The 18,421-nt window shown below is 42.5% G+C and overlaps 1 protein-coding gene across 1 annotated transcript in view; it reads right to left on the reverse strand.

Moving 5' to 3' along the window:
* LOC126184438 (uncharacterized) overlaps nt 1-18,421 on the reverse strand; it is a 220,827-nt gene that overhangs the window by 74,968 nt on the left and 127,438 nt on the right. The window contains exons 2-3 of the mRNA XM_049926830.1: nt 13,808-13,929; nt 1,225-1,313 (exon numbers count right to left, since the gene is read on the reverse strand). Coding sequence (XP_049782787.1) covers nt 1,225-1,313; nt 13,808-13,904 — 186 coding nt within the window. The 5' untranslated portion in view covers nt 13,905-13,929. The remainder of the gene's footprint in view (nt 1-1,224; nt 1,314-13,807; nt 13,930-18,421) is intronic.

The raw sequence follows: 18,421 nt of genomic DNA on the forward strand, positions 1-18,421 counted from the left end.
GTAACTGCTTTTACGGATCGTTTGTAAAATTTGCAGTACAAAATTGTTATTCGAATCACCAAACGAACAGGTATAATAGTTTGAACCTCATAAAATCGTGGAATCCGGTCCTTGCTTTGAGTAGCTCTCAACGACGACGCTACAGTGGCGCGTATCTATGTTGCGGCGTAGTTGGACTGTGAGACCACGTATTCCGCTTCTCGGCCAGTTAGGAGAGCACAGTGAACTTTGTTACCACCCAGAAAATATCTTTCAGGCATGAGTACTTGTGCCCACAAGCGCCGAGGCACGGCCCAAAGATTTAAATGGATGAAGACGTGTTCTGTAGCCTCAGTCAGTCGCTATATGGTCTAAAGGTGGAATGCTGAAATATCACTGGAAGAAAAGGAGTTTCTACAGTTGCACACTACAAACACTACTGCGCCGGGAAATATGTAGGTACACAACCATGTTAAATACAGTGAACGCGTGTAGCGCCGTATCTATCAAAACAGAGAAAATATGTTGCTCTTAAAATAAATTTGTACAACAATATAATGTTTTGGTTAATAAAACTACTTCGAGTTTCCAGCTGCGGCGAGTGGTTTGTTATTGTTTTCAGAGATCCTTTTCGAATAAAACAGGCAAGAAATATGTACCACGTAAGACCGAAGTTAGCTGCAGTGTGCAATTTTAGCCCATTATGTTATTTAACATGGTCGTGGAAGTGGAACTGCGGCGTGAAGGCAGCAAATAACTGGGATATTTTTGAGAAATGTTTCACTAGATTGAGTTTACTAACGTACCGCTCCTTTCGACTGCTAACGAATGCCAATAAGCAAGTGCCTCAGTTACTAGTAAAAAAAGTATTTCGTTCAGTATCATGCTAGACAAAATCATCCTGCTGCTTAAAAGTTTCACAATCGCTATCCGTCTACATCTACTACTTTAATATTGTCGAGTTGTCCCGCAACAGAATTCTGTGACGCTGAAGTGATGTCGCTCCTAGCTCATTCCGTACAGGAATTGCACGATACGAACCTGAAATTCTTGAAATCAAACTGTGATAGCTCGTATGTTACACATTTTTTAAGACCCAATGTCATAAACGCATTGGAAAACATGTTACCGACTACCTTTTTTTAAATTTATTTAGAACCAAATGCTTTTCTTCCCTCTATTCATGAAACGATAAATAAGTTGTTCTATGGCAATGGAAATGCATAAAAAATATTCGGTACTTACCGCATCGGAGTCGTGGAAATAACGACGTTCCACTAGCATGGGTAGATCTTCAGCGTTGCCTTGCATCGCATCCCGCGCCCGTCGCAGATCTGCAGAAGATGTCGAACTTTCAACTGCCGGACATACTCTATACGTAATACACATTAACAAGCAGAAAATATACATACACTGTCTCTCAAAAGCTATATGGTACCAACGTTACCCTGTATATCAGGTTTACAATATGTCACTGCGGAAGAAGTCATTTTTCTCCGTACGTTGGAAAACAGCTGACGTTAATAACATGTCTGTCTTCAGTTTCCATTTTACGCTTATAATCGAGTAATACTGGCTTGTGCAGATAAAATGGATTCACAACTAAAATGTTTGACGCCCTGGTCACATAGAAATCGTTGGAGTGAAGGACTGTCTAGTCTGGACAAAGAGAGAAGAGTGAAGAAGAGAATCAGCTGTTATTGCAGGAAGTACCTGTCATTTGTGAAAAAGCCAGAAAAAAATAACCTAATTTAGCTGCTCCGTCTTTCACCGAACTTCCCATGGAGTAGAAGTTCATTGTCCTATAGCCATGCATCTTGCTAGTTAATGTCATAGTTGAAAATCAGAAGACGACTGTATTTTATTGATTAGGGAGTTTCTTATTTGGTTCCATTTAAATTGTTTATAATTTTTACTGTGCTATCTACCAGTCTGGTTCAATTTCATGTAGAAATGAGCTGGGCGAAACTTGTGCTGAGTAAGATAAAGGAAACAGTGCCCCGGTCCTTCAAAATCGGAAAATTCCCCCGATGTATATAGTTTTTTACTTCAATGCCATTAACTGAAATCGTTTTCATGTTTCAGATTATGCTAATTGGCTGCCATGAATTATCAGTGCTCCCAAGACAGGCAGAGCGAGGGCAAAGCAAGCTGAGCCATTCCCTTTTCCGACCCAACCTGGACCACTCTTTATAGTCTTTCATCTTCGTGGGATGGTACCAGGCTTGACATACAGCGTCTTCGCGTTCAGTTCGTCTACGGGAAAAAAATTATATCTACACGAGTATTACTCTCATGAAATAACTGGATGCAAAATGCCATTTGTAAACCTTGCGAGTGTGTGTAAGTTAACTGAGATCCAAAGTGCCACTCTAGTTGTGTATAGATTTATTGGGAAAAAGAACGAGTTCTGACAAAGAACGAGTTATGTCACAGGAAGTGAGAAACTGTATACGTAAATTAGAAAGTTTGTATCAACAATGGAGGTAATTACAAAAACATTTGTAAGGTGGCAACGGTCTTGCCCTTTACATGAATCCATTTAACGTGACTATAATCACTTTGCGAGCACTTTAGGTCAATATAAACGACTGACAGCGGCGCGATCGCTTTGTAGATAATTAATTGTTGTTTGTTGGAGTAAACTCTCGATTACGGTGTATGAAATGTCTGTGGAAACGCATCGACACACGGACTGTGTAATACAGGAAAATTACGCGATTTTGTAATTATCAGATTTTGTGTCAATGCATTATATGCGAGGCACGGGGGACATCATTCGGCCAGCAGCGTGACAGCGCGTCTCCAGGTGTGTAACCTCAAGTGTTTACAGAAAATTTTTACACCCTCGAGTAATTGAAGTGGGGCAGGCCAGTGGCTAGCTGGATGTGCTCTTGCCTACGTTCCACTAATTTTACGCCTTCGAGTAATTCAAGTGGGGCAGGCCGGGTGTCCCTTAGGAATCGGAAAAATTGTTGTTGCCCGCAGCTGTGGATCTTCCCAGGTGGCTTGGGCGGAGTTTACTCGTGGAATTTGGTAGGAAGGGAAGAATTGTGAAAAATAGTTCGATTCCCAGGCCATACATTGGTCGGCGCTGGGAAACTGGGTATTTTGAGCGTTTCTAGGGATGTAAGTAAAGTTTTGGTGGGGAAAACAGAGGCAAAGAGCGATCTTGCTCGACTCTTGGGCTTCCGTCTTGGGCTTTGGTTCTGAAAGGACGTGAGCCGTGTCAGCTCTTTTGCTCATGGGAAGGTTGTCGCAATTTGAGAAGTTTACGGACAGCATTCTGTTGTCCAAGTATTGCAGGAATGTAAATTCCGAGGCTCCGCTGTCTCTAAAATTCCATTGGCACAAATTGGAAATTTGTGGTAAAATCTTATGGGACCAAACTGCTGAGGTCATCGGTCCCTAAGCGTACTCACTACTTAACCTAACTTGAACTAACTTACACTAAGGACAACACACACACCCATGCCCGAGGGAGAAGTCGAACCTCCGACGGGGAGCCGCGCGGACCGTGCAAGGTGCCTCAGACCGCACGGCTACCCCGCGCGGCTTCGCCACAACTAAAAATGAGAAGAGGACGTCAAGCAGTAATGACTTTCACGCTTTATGCTGACTTTGATAAATGTGAGGTCTGTGACAAGGAATACAAGGAAACATATCACATCCTGATAGCTACAAGCAAAGCACTAGGACAAGATACCAAAAATCTTGCAGTCAACGGTAGTTCTCCTCGCGATCCTGGGACAAATTTCGTGAGAAAACGGTTGCTGCAGTCAAGATAAGAAATTACAGACTAGTATAGTCCAATGGGATGGTAAATTAGTAACAGCAATGAAAGTAACTATACGGTCGAAAAACTTGCTGGAATTCTTTCAAATCGTGGTACTGAGCAACTCCTCAGAATGTCTTCACTGCAGTCGCGACTGGAACATAGCAGGCTATCTCACTGAATAGGGGCTTCAGTCCAACGTTAAAGCATCAGATACGGCAACGTTAGAGGTATGCATTTTATGACTGAATTGTTTTTAAAAAATCCCTCGTCTTGTATTTAGCTTGCAGTCGTCACTTCCATGAAACCACTGTCAAACGTGTTCTCTTGAGAAAAAGATGTGCTGTAGAAGCACAGGTCCGACTACAACACTCTTTAAAAAACATCAAAAAGTTTGGTCTGGAATCGATTTTAATGAATTCCAAACTGGAATTCAGCATGGAAAAGTCAAGAAATACGTGGGTCACGTCAGTGTGTCTCCATTTCTCGATCTTGTTCAAGATTCTTTTTAGAGAACAGCGACCTAAAGAGAATTATGGAGTATTTTTAAGAATTAACTGATATCTCATGCGATATCTATCCCTACTCAAGGTGCTATCTATCGCTGAAGTGGATGGTGGAAGCCATTTACTTCTTGAAAATATTTGTCTTCCGTTATGAGTCTGAAATATCACTACAAGAAGAGATTGCAGTTTGTGATATTTGTATTTTCTTTGTCGGTGTGCACGTAGTTCTCTGTCAAAAGCAGACAAGGCACAGCATATAGATTTCAACATTCTTTCCAATCTTCATAAGTGTGAGGTTGTCGATTGTGATATTTCTCATATGGCTTCATAAAAACTGGAAAGTCATGTATGGTACCCGTTTCCTGAATCTGTCGCCTTTGTATTCTTTGATGGTAATTTGTCTTGATTCAAAACCGAAAATGTTCAATGAAGTGGATCTTAAAAGGCACGACCATCAGACGAAATTATTGAAAGGGTTCATGTAGGAATCGATCAAATCCCAGAAACCATCAATAACTGGACCGAACAGTTCGTTTCTAACAAAACAAGTCTTTTTACCAGAGCTGACTTGAGAAACGAGTTCCTTCAGATAGGATCTTCGCAGAACCGTGATGATGAAGATTTCATCAACGCTCTGCATCTAGTCAATAAACTGAAAGTTGCAAATAATCTGACAGAAAAATGCGTCAAGTTCATGGAAAAGTACAAAAAAATATTTACAAAAAAGGAGAAACAGAAGCAACTTCATGCTGTATCCGAGTACCGCCTTAAGTTTGCAGGACATGGAAAAGAGACTTTATCAAAGAATAAAGGTTTGTAAAAGGACACATGAATTATTCATCATATTTACCCCAAGAACAATGTAGTTAGTAGAGTTATAGGTTGAATTATTACAATTAATACAATAAATTTAATAACTAAGTTGAAAGTAATTAGTTAATCAGTTAGTTCTGTGCAGTGTTTTTGAAATAACAAGTAAACAAGATTTCTATTGATTTTCCGCTTTTTTCAAATGTAGGGGCGTATGTGCCTAAGGACTACGGCTCCCCCTTTTACTTTCAGCCGAGTTTACACACAACTCAGTTTTCCGTGCAATTGAATCAAAGAAAAAATGAAACGTGAAAAATAAAATTTCTGATTTTTACGAAGGCTGCTAAGTGTAGAACACTTGTATAAATGATTGGCTTGTCGGAATCTGAAATGAATGTGGAATGTGGGGGAGCAACAAGCTAACTGACAATGCTGTATGAAATAAAAACGCTCCTGACAAAAGCTGTTACAGATAATGGCGCCCCACTTAACACTAAGAAGAACAACTAGTTGTTGGTAACCGTCATGAACTGTACTTAATAGAAGCAAGGAAACACGCTCTGCGAAGACTGTACCAAAAACTATTTTAAATTACATGTATACGTTTTCACTCGTTACCATGAAGATGAGGAAAGTTAATTAAGTTTTCTCTTTACCTCAGGATAGTTATCTTGGGTGTCATTCGCCTGTTATATCAGCCAAACCTCTTCGGCTTTCAACATTACAGAATGTTTCAAGCTTCTACGGTTTACTAACGAGGTGAATAACACAGCTTTAAAATCAGGCACGGACTCAACAAAAATAAGCCACCACTGCTGTATCAGGGTCACGTTAGCATAGTTTGTAATACAATTCACGCTGTTTCGATGAATTTAAATTTATGCCTTACCATCTGGCTGCGTCCCTACGCCTGTATCTTATTAGGCATGTAGTGCATGCCGCGCTGTCTGTGCCACTCAGCAAATATTATCATGCCCAAAAGTACCCCGGATTTATTCGTAGTGAAGGAAATTTTTAATATTCTAGCTGCTTCAAACGGGTGCCTCGAGTCACCGATACTACATGCACTACAAGCAAAATCTGTACTGAAAACAAGTAAGAAATCTTTTCTGCCTCCGACTTTTGATTTGATCGTAGCAAACAAAACTGCTTCGTCAGTGGTAGAAGGACAATCACTGACGGAAAAAAATGTTATACCTGTTTCTTAACAATGGAGTGTGTCGTTCTGCGTGTATTATAACACCATATTGGGCAATTTACATGGCGTGGATAATAAAAGAGTTCAGGTATGTGTTTTTCGGGATCGTTAAGATAGTTGTAGCTAGCCATTGGGAAGGCAATCGAGTCTCTTCGCAGAATGTATATTTTAATTTTCTAACTTTGTCTATGTTTTAGCGTCTGTCTTTTTCTGTTGATGTCTCCGCCTGGAATATTGTCTTGGAGTCTTTTTTGTGTTTCAGAGTAGAGCAAGGTCCCAATAAAATAAACTCCTCCTTTCTGTCAGGTAAAAAGTAAAAAGTGTCTAGTTACGTACAGAAATTTTCAGGAGAAAAGGTCAGCGTCAAAAAGCCTGAAGGATATTTGCGACGATTTAAACACACGACTTCTTTAAAAATCGTTTCTTGGACTGTAGATACACTGTGCCACCTGTGCAGTGACGTAGGTCTTCAAAGTTTGCACTTTCATAGAGATTTTCACACAGATGAATATTATATATAATATGGACTACTGAAAATATTACTGTTCATAAAGTAGGCTTGATGACGTTGATCTCAATTTGTTCAGTTCTAGTTGAATTGAAGATACTAGTCTCACCTCTAAATGACATTTAGGAGTGAGATCATTGTCATCTTTGATAGTTCCCGTACCCAGCAACAGATGGCAACACTTATCTCTAAGATTTTTACATCTGAGGGTTAACCCGATTTTCCGCACATGCCTTCAATTAACATGTTCAATTTAAGTTTAGTTTTCTGCGCTCCACAGAGTCATAGACGTTTTTGGCATCAGTCGACCGTTTATTGATGCCACTATAATTTGGAACGTGCCCTTGCAATTTCAAGAAAATGCTTTTAAGTTAAACAAGCGTTTAAAAAGGTGAATATATTTTACAGTGCAACCAACTAACAACAACCAGCGAACTTCCACCAGCACGCTGGAACAGCTGTGGGTCAGCAACTTCTGTTAATCAGTACAACGAAAAACCAGCCCAAAGTTGCAAATTTTACTATTTTATTCATTCGATGAATAGTTTCGGACGGAGACCTATTTTCAGATCATCGTAACATAGTCAAAAATGATATTTCTGAATATGTGAAACCCATATCGAAAATGTACAACGTACAGTTACAGCGCATACAAGATATATGTACTGTAATTATTCGTTGCATATTTTTGAAATGGTTTTCACATAATCGGAAATATCATTTATGACTATGTTACGATGATTTGAAAATAGGCCTCCGCCCGAAACTTGTTATAAAAGTAAAATATGCAACTCTGGACTGGTTTTTCGTTCTACTAACAACAACTTCTTGATCTCAACATTTGGTATGGGTTTTGGGCTACAGTAACAGCAGGCTGAGAAGACTGCAAGAGTGTACTCAGGTGTTTCCTGATGACCGTGTACTCAATAGTATCCATGTTTTCGTAAGAAACAGGTGACGCCAAGCTCTTGGTTTCTCTAGGTCAGAATACGGAAAGAACTCTGAATACGACTTCGAGACTCTTAGACATTGTATTTACGGCATGTATGAGCAGTGCTCTCCCCCACTAAATCATTGCATAATATCGTTTAAAGGACTCTAATACGTCTACGACTTTGCATTAGATTCTATAAACACGCAATTGTTACCTGTAGGCTCGGTGTATCACAAGAGCAAAAATGGAAGAGACAAGAAAACAAAAAAGAAGGACGTACATGCGTATTTCGACACTCATCGTGAAGGTATTTTGACAGTCACTGACATTAGATTCAGTTTTAATTGGGGTCTCCAGTATAGACATTATTTACGAATTCCAGACTGGCGTAGTAAACTGCTGAGGCGTGTACCTGCTCCAAATTAGCATAAATACGAAGAACAACGTACAAACAAATTCTGAACAGCAAATATGCTTTTACGGAGGGAAATGTGAGATTGTGTAAGCACTGCAATGACGAGATAGCCTCGGACACTCGAGCAACGGCTGACAGCTGGTAACCTAGAAAGGCGGCGAAGAGGCCGTCTGTACAAATTACGGGAAGAGTACGGTGCAGGCAGCCGCATAGTGTTTACCCAGAGGCCCCGTTACCACTTAGCACCTAAAAATCTGCCAAGCGTGCGCCCGTTTAACGTCTTTTTCAACGGAACAGTAAGAAGGCTGGCGCAACGCGAGCGATGGCCGCCGCCCGCTATTCTGCAATCTTAAAATAATCTCATTTCTTCACTCCGGACAAAAAAGGAGGACAACGTAATGCCGAGCAACAGTGCGAAAAAAAAAATTATAAGACGGGTCACTTACATGAGGGCAACGGTAGGGATCGTGGACGAATGAACTCCTAAAGGGAAAGCAATTTTGGTATGTAAATCAGCACTGCAGATGCAGTTAACGGACTAGGGCTCAGATCGGACGTCAGATATTACTGTCGAATTTAGTGTCTCCGGCGGAAAGGGCAAGTAGTAATGCAGCTTTCGCAACATTACTGTCTGGCTGTATAACCGTGTGTCGCTTAAAACTGCTTTTGGGCTTCACTTCGGGAACCCTAACACTGGCATTCTCACCGAGAATTTGTGACGCATGTGCGGCCATGTATAGTGTTACACAGACGCGAGAACTGAACAACGTGAAGGTTATGCCACTACAAATTACTCCTGTCAAATGTCTAAAATACCTCTTTAACTATAAATCCGTATGTATATGTACGTATTTTCTCGTTTTTATTGTTTTCTGAACCCCACAGGAAAACAGTTCTATTTTTGCCGGCTGGATAAGAAAATTGCCGGCCGTTGTGGCCGAGCGGTTCAAGGCGCTTCAGTCTGGAACCGCACGACCGCTACGGTCGCAGGTTCGAATTCTGCATCTGGCAAGGATGTGTGTGAAGTCCTTAGGTTAGTTAGGTTTAAGTAGTTCTAAGTTCTAGGGGATTGATGACCTCAGATGTTAAGTCTCATAGTGTTCAGAGCCATTTGAACCATTTGATAAGAACATTCATCTTAATTGCGGTATCACTAAGCTGTGTCAAGAGTAGGTAAGTTGATCAATAAAAATTGAAAGTTGACCAGCAACCAACGAGTAACACGATAAATTGTGTGACTGCGTGGCTAAGTCAGTAGGCCCTAGGATTTTTTGTCATTTACCCCTCAGTCCTCAGTCTACACAGCGGCACACATAAAACTGTATGTCCTCCTGTAATTGCCTGGGTCGGTCAGTTCAAAGGACGGAGGAATACAAGGGTATGCCATTCGAAGTAGCACTATGACCACCAGAGAACTGAGGTGCACAAATCAGTCTTCGGATTGAAGGCAGCTTTACTTAATGATAATTTGTCAGGGTGTGTTACCTTGAAAACTCATCCAAAAACGCATCAGGAGTGAAAGCTGCCAGCATTCGTAACAATACCATTGAGAAAATAAAATAGTGCAATTACATTACACACACTAAAAAATAAGAAGATTGCTTCGCTCCAGTCCCGTTAAATTCACACGTTAATGGTCAGTGATCCAGTGCAGATTTCCCTGTCTGCTGAAAGCTATGTTCGTCGCTGTCTTAACATTTCATAATGTGGAGTTAAGAAGTCCCGGCACTACTACTACTACTCCAGATTCACTAAATGTGTGATATGGCTGTATGTGTGTAACTACATGACAAGCCACCTTCAGACTGAACATGGTTCCTGCTTAAGACAAACAGGACTGAAAAACGAAACAGCACCCCAGACCAATGTGTCATCAATGACGATGATGTCTGGTTCGTGGGGCGCTCAACTGCGTGGTTATCAGCGCCCGTACGAATTCCCAACGTCTGCTCAGTCCAATCTCGCCACTTTCGTGAATGATGATGAAATGACGAGAACTACACAAACACCCAGCCATCTCGAGGCAGGCGAAAATCCCTGATACGCCATGGGTCGAACCCGGGACCCAGTGCTCGGGAAGCGAGAACGCTACCGCGAGACCACGAGCAGCAGACAAGTGTCAGCGACTTCGCTACAATATGACTGTAGACTTTCAACAGAAAAAATCACTGCGAAAATACGAATGCTGCCAGCTGTTGTGGTTTAGGTCAACAAATGTTACCTGCAAAGAACCGCAGCAGTTCACTCTAGCTGCTACACAACAGAGACGTAGAACATTGAAATCTATTAGTCTTAAAACAAACTGTGATACCGCCATCTCCGTGACAACCGCTCGACGTAAGAATGTGCAAATTTCCATTCATCCGGCAACTGGTTCCAGGAAGCAGCATAAGGAGGAAGCAGCCTGGCCGCCCGCCACACGCTCACGGCCCCAGATTTCTCACACGTCGCATAACAAGCCATTTCTACTCGTTGTATCGCCCCGCTAGGCGCCACCATCTTATTTTTCGTGTCGGCGCTCGACCCACATGCACAAACAGTTCTGAATCTAGGGCTAAAGCAGCCGCTGTCGTTTTTGAACGCGGAGTCTTTGGGTCTGAACTGCGCATTTCCTAGTAGAATCCAAGATTACTAAAACCTCGTAAAATGTAGGACTGCAGTGGGCATCTCTTCGGGATTACCACCAATCTGGGCACATTATCAACATGTGGTCTCGAGTACCTTCATGGAAAACATAGTTTTTAACAATGGCTGAATTATTTATTGCCTGACTCCAGCGATTTGCTGACTATAGTTCCCCCGTCGTAAATATTAGAAATGTTTAGCTGAGTGATGGTGTGCCTGTTTTCTAATAATCAGGATATTTCTTTTATCGCTCACAATTTATCCAAATGGAGCAGCGCACGTGAAATATCAAGCAGTCACAGTTAGAAGAGTATTAGCTTGTACGAGGTGCATTCAAGTTCTAAGGCCTCCGATTTTTTTTCTCCGGACTGGAAAGAGATAGAAACATGCCCGTTGTTTTAAAATGAGGCCGCGTTCATTGTCAATACGTCCCAGAGATGGCAGCACCGTACGGCAGATGGAATTTTACCGCCAGCGGCGAGAATGAGAACTGTTTTAAATACTTAAAATGGCGACGTTTTCCTTACTTGAACAGCGTGCAATCATTCGTTTTCTGAATTTGCGTGGTGTGAAACCAATTGAAATTCATCGACAGTTGAAGGAGACATGTGGTGATAGAGTTATGGATGTGTTGAAAGTGCGTTCGTGGGTGCGACAGTTTAATGAAGGCAGAACATCGTGTGACAACAAACCGAAACAACCTCGGGCTCGCACAAGCCGGTCTGACGACATGATCGAGAAAGTGGAGAGAATTGTTTTGGGGGATCGCCAAATGACTGTTGAACAGATCGCCTCCAGAGTTGGCATTTCTGTGGGTTCTGTGCACACAATCCTGCATCAGGACCTGAAAATGCGAAAAGCGCCATCCAGGTGGGTGCCACGAATGCTGACGGACGACCACATGGCTGCCCGTGTGGCATGTTGCCAAGCAATGTTGACGCGCAACGACAGCACGAATGGGACTTTCTTTTCGTCGGTTGTGACAATGGATGAGACGTGGATGCCAGTTTTCAATCCAGAAACCAAGCGCCAGTCAGCTCAATGGAAGCACACAGATTCTCCGCCACCAAAAAAATTTCGGGTAACCGCCAATGCTGAAAAAATGATGGTGTCCATGTTCTGGGACAGCGAGGGCGTAATCCTTACCCATTGCGTTCCAAAGGGCACTACGGTAACAGGTGCATCCTACGAAAATGTTTTGAAGAACAAATTCCTTCCTGCACTGCAACAAAAACGTCCGGGAAGGGCTGCGCGTGTGCTGTTTCACCAAGACAACGCACCCGCACATCGAGCTAACGTTACGCAACAGTTTCTTCGTGATAACAACTTTGAAGTGATTCCTCATGCTCCCTACTCACCTGACCTGGCTCCTAGTGACTTTTGGCTTTTTCCAACAATGAAAGACACTCTCTGTGGCCGCACATTCACCAGCCGTGCTGCTATTGCCTCAGCGATTTTCCAGTGGTCAAAACAGACTCCTAAAGAAGCCTTCGCCGCTGCCATGGAATCATGGCGTCAGCGTTGTGAAAAATGTGTACGTCTGCAGGGCGATTACGTCGAGAAGTAACGCCAGTTTAATCGATTTCGGGTGAGTAGTTAATTAGAAAAAAAATTGGAGGCCTTAGAACTTGAATGCACCTCGTATATATTGGCCTTTTTCAGTGCTGATCTCGTCTTTTGCTACTGAAAGTAGAAAGATGTGGGTGGTACTGAGTTTGATTTTGACATTAACATACTGTGGGATTTGCTTCAAAAAGCTGATAAAGATACAGGCAATGGATGTTTTAGAGGAGAGAATGATTTTCTTCAAGAAGATAGTATTGTGTGTACAGCTGACAGTGACGTAGACCCAGACGTTGAATCAGAAAATGAAGGGGATGAAGAATCCCTGGGTGACAGTGGAAGAGAACAAAAGACTTTCTACTTATTTTGTGTGTAAAATGCTCTTGGAGTCAAAATAATTATAATAATTGGTAACTAGTACATAGCATAAATTATGACGTCTTTTCTCATAACTTTTTGAGCAGAATAATTGTCATTGTAGGATATAAAACAGGGCATATTGTACTTATTTTGTATGTAACACATAACTGGAGATCTAATAACAGTAATTAATTAGTGTTTAACCCATAAATTGTGACTTCCGTTGTTTAAAATTTGGGTTAGTAAAATTTATGATGGTGTAATAATAACGTAAGATTTCCCCCCGTTTAATGCTCTAGGATTAATAACACTGACTAGTAAAGTTACTAACTCCATCCCGCATCTAACTACCCGCATTTTTTTCGAAGCATTTACAGCATAATCGACCATGGTCGATCAAAGCGTGGAAATTATTACAAAGCATATCACTTCCATCACTATTTTCCGTGTTTACGACCGTTTGAATTTTCTGGACTTTTGATATCTACAATGAAAAAAAATTCTCGAGGAGCTCTATAAGCTGCGCTGGCTTTCCAGATTAAACCCGACACCAATTAAGTTAATGAAACAGCCCCTACCGTTAGCCCACTACCGTTGGTACGTGGAATAGGTGTGTGTTGTTGTTTGCTCTTGAGGTCTTCAGTTTAAAGACTAATTCGATGAAGCTCTACCCCCTTGTCCATGCTGTGGATGCCTTTCCATCTCTGCATAACAACTGCAACATACACCCATATGAACCAGCTTACTGCATTCCAGTCTTGGCCTCCCTTTACAATTCTTACCCATCATACTTCCTCGAAACCTCAGGATGTATGCTATCAAGTTGTGCCATAAATTTTGTTTTCTCCAATTCGGTTCTGTCCCTCCTCATTACTTATTCGGTTTCTCCATTTAACTTTGAACATTCTTCGGTAAAACCATATTTCAAAAGCCACTATTCTATCCTTGTCTGATATACGTATCGTCCACGATTCAGTCCATGTAAGGCCACATTCCAGAAAAATACCTTCAAGAAAGATTTCTTCCCACTTAAATGTGTATTCGACGTGGAATATAGCGAAAAGAAGAAGGTAAACAAAAAAATAAATTGGCAACACACAGGCAATAAAATAGGAAGAGGTGCTAGCGGTGTACCTGTTGGACTGGCCGGAAGGTGCGTGTCGTCAGGTTGCAGGCAAATGTAGACGGGAGCTGGAGGCGACAGCAAGCCGGGAGACGTGAGCGTCGACATGGCGCGGCCTCACCGCATGCCTAGCCTGCAACAAACGAAACGAAATGATCATATGGGATTATTGGCCGTGGGTTGCTCGGTCGCCTCTTGTAAGACATTCTACTTGACGCCACTTCGGCGACTAGTGTGTCGATGAAGAGGAAATGAAACGATTAGGAGAACATAAACACCCAATTCCCGAGTGATGAAAATCTGACCCGGTCGGGGAACGAACCCGGGATCACGACATACAGTGGCAGCGATATCAACCACTTTTTGTCTTTTTCCTTTCGACACGTTTCTTTGTCGTTTTCCGTCTGTGGCTCTGTGCGGAAGTCGCACGGCATCTTTCTGATACCATCGATAAAAACTTCACTCAAGTTGTTTTTATTACCGAAGACGCTGAGCTACCCGACAGTGCCCACTATTGCACCGGTACACAGTCATCTCTCCGCGCGCCAGGGGCATGCTGAGGATAACAACTACAATGCGGTGATAAAAATCTCTTATAGTCGAAACACCTCCATTCCACATGTTTCGCAGGAATTCTGCTGTTTTTGCTTATCATGAATCTTGCAGTTTACCATCTAGTACAAAACTTGCCTACGCACAAAAGTACCGAAAGGAGAGAAACTAGTTTCAGTAGACACGTTACAAAAATTTGTGAGAGAATGGTAATGCGCTTATGTGTACTGAATTTTTAAATTTGTTTGGTAAAGAAAATACCGAATGTAAGAATTCCACAAAGACTTTACGGATGGTTCCAATCACTGAGCAGATCGAACGTGTAACGGAAGGGAACTCTCAACGAGCAACGACAGTGGGTAAACTATAAATCGTTTATACGAACCTGGGAGTTCTACGTCTTCTTTCTCGAACGTAAGTTTCTTAGCACAAAATCATCTTAATCTACATTACAGGTAATAGGCATGGGTCCTTTAGGGCAGCCATCCTTTTCTCGGTCTTTCAACACTACTTCGCCTTCATAATTTGTAGTTCCTCATTTTAACAGACAGTCATTCATTCATCATTCATATGTTCGTCACATTTGTTGTGTTATGTTCAGTTTTCAGTCTAAGGCTATTCTAACGTCGCTATTCCTAAGTCGTTTGATGTAACATTACCTCTGATGTCTAAATGTGGCTCTCTTCTCGTCAGCCTGTGACCCATCATTAGCTTCCACATGAAGGTGTAGGTCCGCCATTGTTTTGTAAAATTTCAGCCTTGTTAGTTCCTGTTTTTTTTTTAGGTACATGTTTACTGTACTTGACATAATGCCGAGTACTGATAGCTGTTATTCTAAATCTTTGCTCAGTCGTACGTAACGTCGTAGTCTAAGTAATTAAGATGATTAACTTCTCAGTATTATTAGGTTATTCGCAACAATTTTTGTTCTTTCAGAGTATTTTCGGATAAATGACACAATTTTCGTTTCCTTCAACAACATTTCATTTCATATTCCTTAAACATTTTCTCCAGAACGCGGATTCCTATTTGAAGGTTGCTCTCTTTTTCTGTCAGTAGTACGTGATCGCCTGTATACCAAAGATATATTAAAACTTTGAGTGCCGCGCGGGATTAGCCGAGCGGTCTCAGGCGCTGCATTCATGGACTGTGCGGCTGGTCCTGGCGGAGGTTCGAGTCCTCCCTCGGGCATGGGTGTGTGTGTTTGTCCTTTGGATAATTTAGGTTAAGTAGTGTGTAAGCTTAGGGACTGATGACCTTAGCAGTTAAGTCCCATAAGATTTCGCACACATTTTTTTTTTTTTTTTTTTGAAAACTGTGTGTGTGTGTGTGTGTGTGTGTGTGTGTGTGTGTGTGTGTGTGTGACTAACTTCAAGCATACTTCGATGGAAAGTTATGTACTTTCTTAAATTACTTCACACGGATGCGGTAATGGTTCCTTCAAAAAAGTGCCATCCCATCACTTTCACCATGATTCACGTAACTCATCTAGTGCCCCGTCTCCTATGACCTAGATGCGGAAATGACTTAATCTCTACATACATATGCACCGAATGTCCTGCATTATCTGGACACTGCAAGATTGTTCAAACCACTATACTACTGAAAGGAAGACTGAGTATTCTAATGGGGCAGCTTGTCCATAAAGACATGAAGGTCATCGCAGACGTAATTATGCACATGTCGACTCCTTTTACGGTAAATTTCCATCAGTGTTGGCAGTGTGATTTGCAGTCGTTACACAGCTGAGCTACGGGGTTTCGTAGCAAACTGCGCGTTCATCGGCGATTCACGGAACTGACAGCGTCCTCCACTTCTCTGGAAGAACCGTGTCCGGCTTTCCGGAGGCTCTCACGCTCGGCAGCGGGGACCTAGTGGCGAAACCGTCATTTCGTTTTGGAGAAACAGAACGCTTCCGCCCATAGCTCTGGCAAGTTACGAGCCATATAAGTGAATACAAATGACTGATTTCTCTCAAGGGATCGGGGTCGGAGAAACTAGCGAGGAGCCGCGCGAAACTTGACAATCAGTGTGGGCCTTATTAAGGAACGGGCAGCCGGAGGACGCCCACGTCGCCAGCTGAGGTGGTAATCAGTGCCCAGCCCGCGCGTATTATCACCTAATGGCGCCTAAAAAACGAAGGCTCCACCACGGCAAACAATGGAATTGGCTCTTATTAGACAAACTGATATACATACGCTGATCGGCGGGGGGACGCGGGAGGGAAACAGCGACTAAAAAGCGGTCTGTAAATGTGTCGACTGTATATCTAATCAAAACTGAGTATACGCTGTAAGAGGATTTAAAATTAAAATAGAATAAAGAGAGGAGGCGATTATGCGCAGCGGCCGCGCGAATGCTTAGCCGATTCCTAATCCCTCGCGAGACCGCGCCGGCAACGACGCTGATTGTACAGTTAAACAGATTCAGAGAGACTGAGCGGGGGAACAATGGAAACCTTTGCCGTGCGTGAATAATATACTAAATACGACGGAGATTGCAGCTACAAATATGGAAGTGCCTCGGTCTGCCGGGGACGAGATGATGGCCTCATTGTGAGAGGATCGAAGCAAAGAAAGCAACAGAAGGTGCGGTAGTGAGTGGGGGGGAGGCAGCTGAGCGGCGCTCAGAGAGGAGTCACGACGTGCCGTTAATAACCCGCCGCCCCGCCGAGCGCACTTCTCTGCATTTCGGCGCCGGCGTCCGGCGTCCTTCCACATTTCCCCAAATCTGGGTGTAAACTTCCTAGCTATCGCCCTTCACTTCCACCCAACGGGCGAGAGAAGAGATAACTTGCCATGCACACAATCAATTCTTTCCGGTATGATCACCTCCCACAACACTGATAAGGGTATTTGTTGAAAACGTACTTATTATTTACCTGGTTGGTGTACTGGTTAAGACACTCGACTGCCGCTGGTGAGGAGCCCATTTCGAATCATCGCCCAGCCACAACGATGTTAGGTTCTCCGTGCTTTTCTAAAATGACTTCAGCGCATGCCAATAAATTCCGAGACAGTGATCTCTTTCTTCATTTCACGTAATGTTAAAATTGCTTAGAAATACTTCTGCGCAACAGTAAACAAAAGTGAGCAATTCTTTCACCAGTTAGACCTTACACAACAAATGATATGACATCGAACCACTACGCATTGTTTTGTGGGTTTCTTAGAAGGAGTGACTGCTACGGTCGCAGGTTCGAATCCTGCCTCGGGCATGGATGTGTCTGATGTCCTTAGGTTAGTTAGGTTTAAGTAGTTCTAAGTTCTAGGGGACTGATGACCACAGCTGTTAAGTCCCATAGTGCTCAGAGCCATTTGAACCATTTTTTTTCTTAGAAGGAAGTCTATTCCGAAGTTTATATTTAAGTTTCACGGATAATAAATATCGTTCCTATAATCAGAGATAAGCATATAGCTCGCAATATACTTGACTTCCTGACTGCGTCCGTTCCGTAGGGTTCTCCAGAAAAAATTTAAATTACTCTCTGGAAGAAGTTGCTCTCCCTCAATTTGAAGCCTTTCGTTACCTACATTTCTGTCTTAAAATTCTTATACTACACATCAAATGACTCTGAGCACTATGGGACTTAACTTCTGAGGTCATCAGTTCCCTTGAACTTAGAACTACTTAAACCTAACTAACCTAAGGACATCACACACATCCATGCCCGAGTCAGGATTCGAACCTGCGACCGTAGCGGTCGCGTGGTTCCAGACTGAAGCGCCTAGAACCGCTCGGTCACTATGGCCGGCTATACCACACATATATCCTTTCAGTTCAACCTACGCTGTCTTATGAGAAAGCTCTCTTGCAAATCATATTACAAATTCAATGAACCATAGTGTTCCTTCCTATCTTATACCACGAATTATTAACAAACGTGTTAAGAAGCATCTTTGCTTTGCTGTCTTCTTACGCTCGCCACAGGTTCGTGTAAGCACAGAGTTCTCTTTCACAGGCCAGTCCGTGGTTCACGTAAGTGATCAACATCAAATCAGCACCAGTTTCATCTTTCGTCTTACTTGTCACATTTTCACCTTCATAATTACTTCCGTTGTTACACAGTAATA

This window comes from Schistocerca cancellata, chromosome 4 (assembly GCF_023864275.1).
Source record: "Schistocerca cancellata isolate TAMUIC-IGC-003103 chromosome 4, iqSchCanc2.1, whole genome shotgun sequence".
NCBI lineage: Eukaryota > Metazoa > Arthropoda > Insecta > Orthoptera > Acrididae > Schistocerca > Schistocerca cancellata.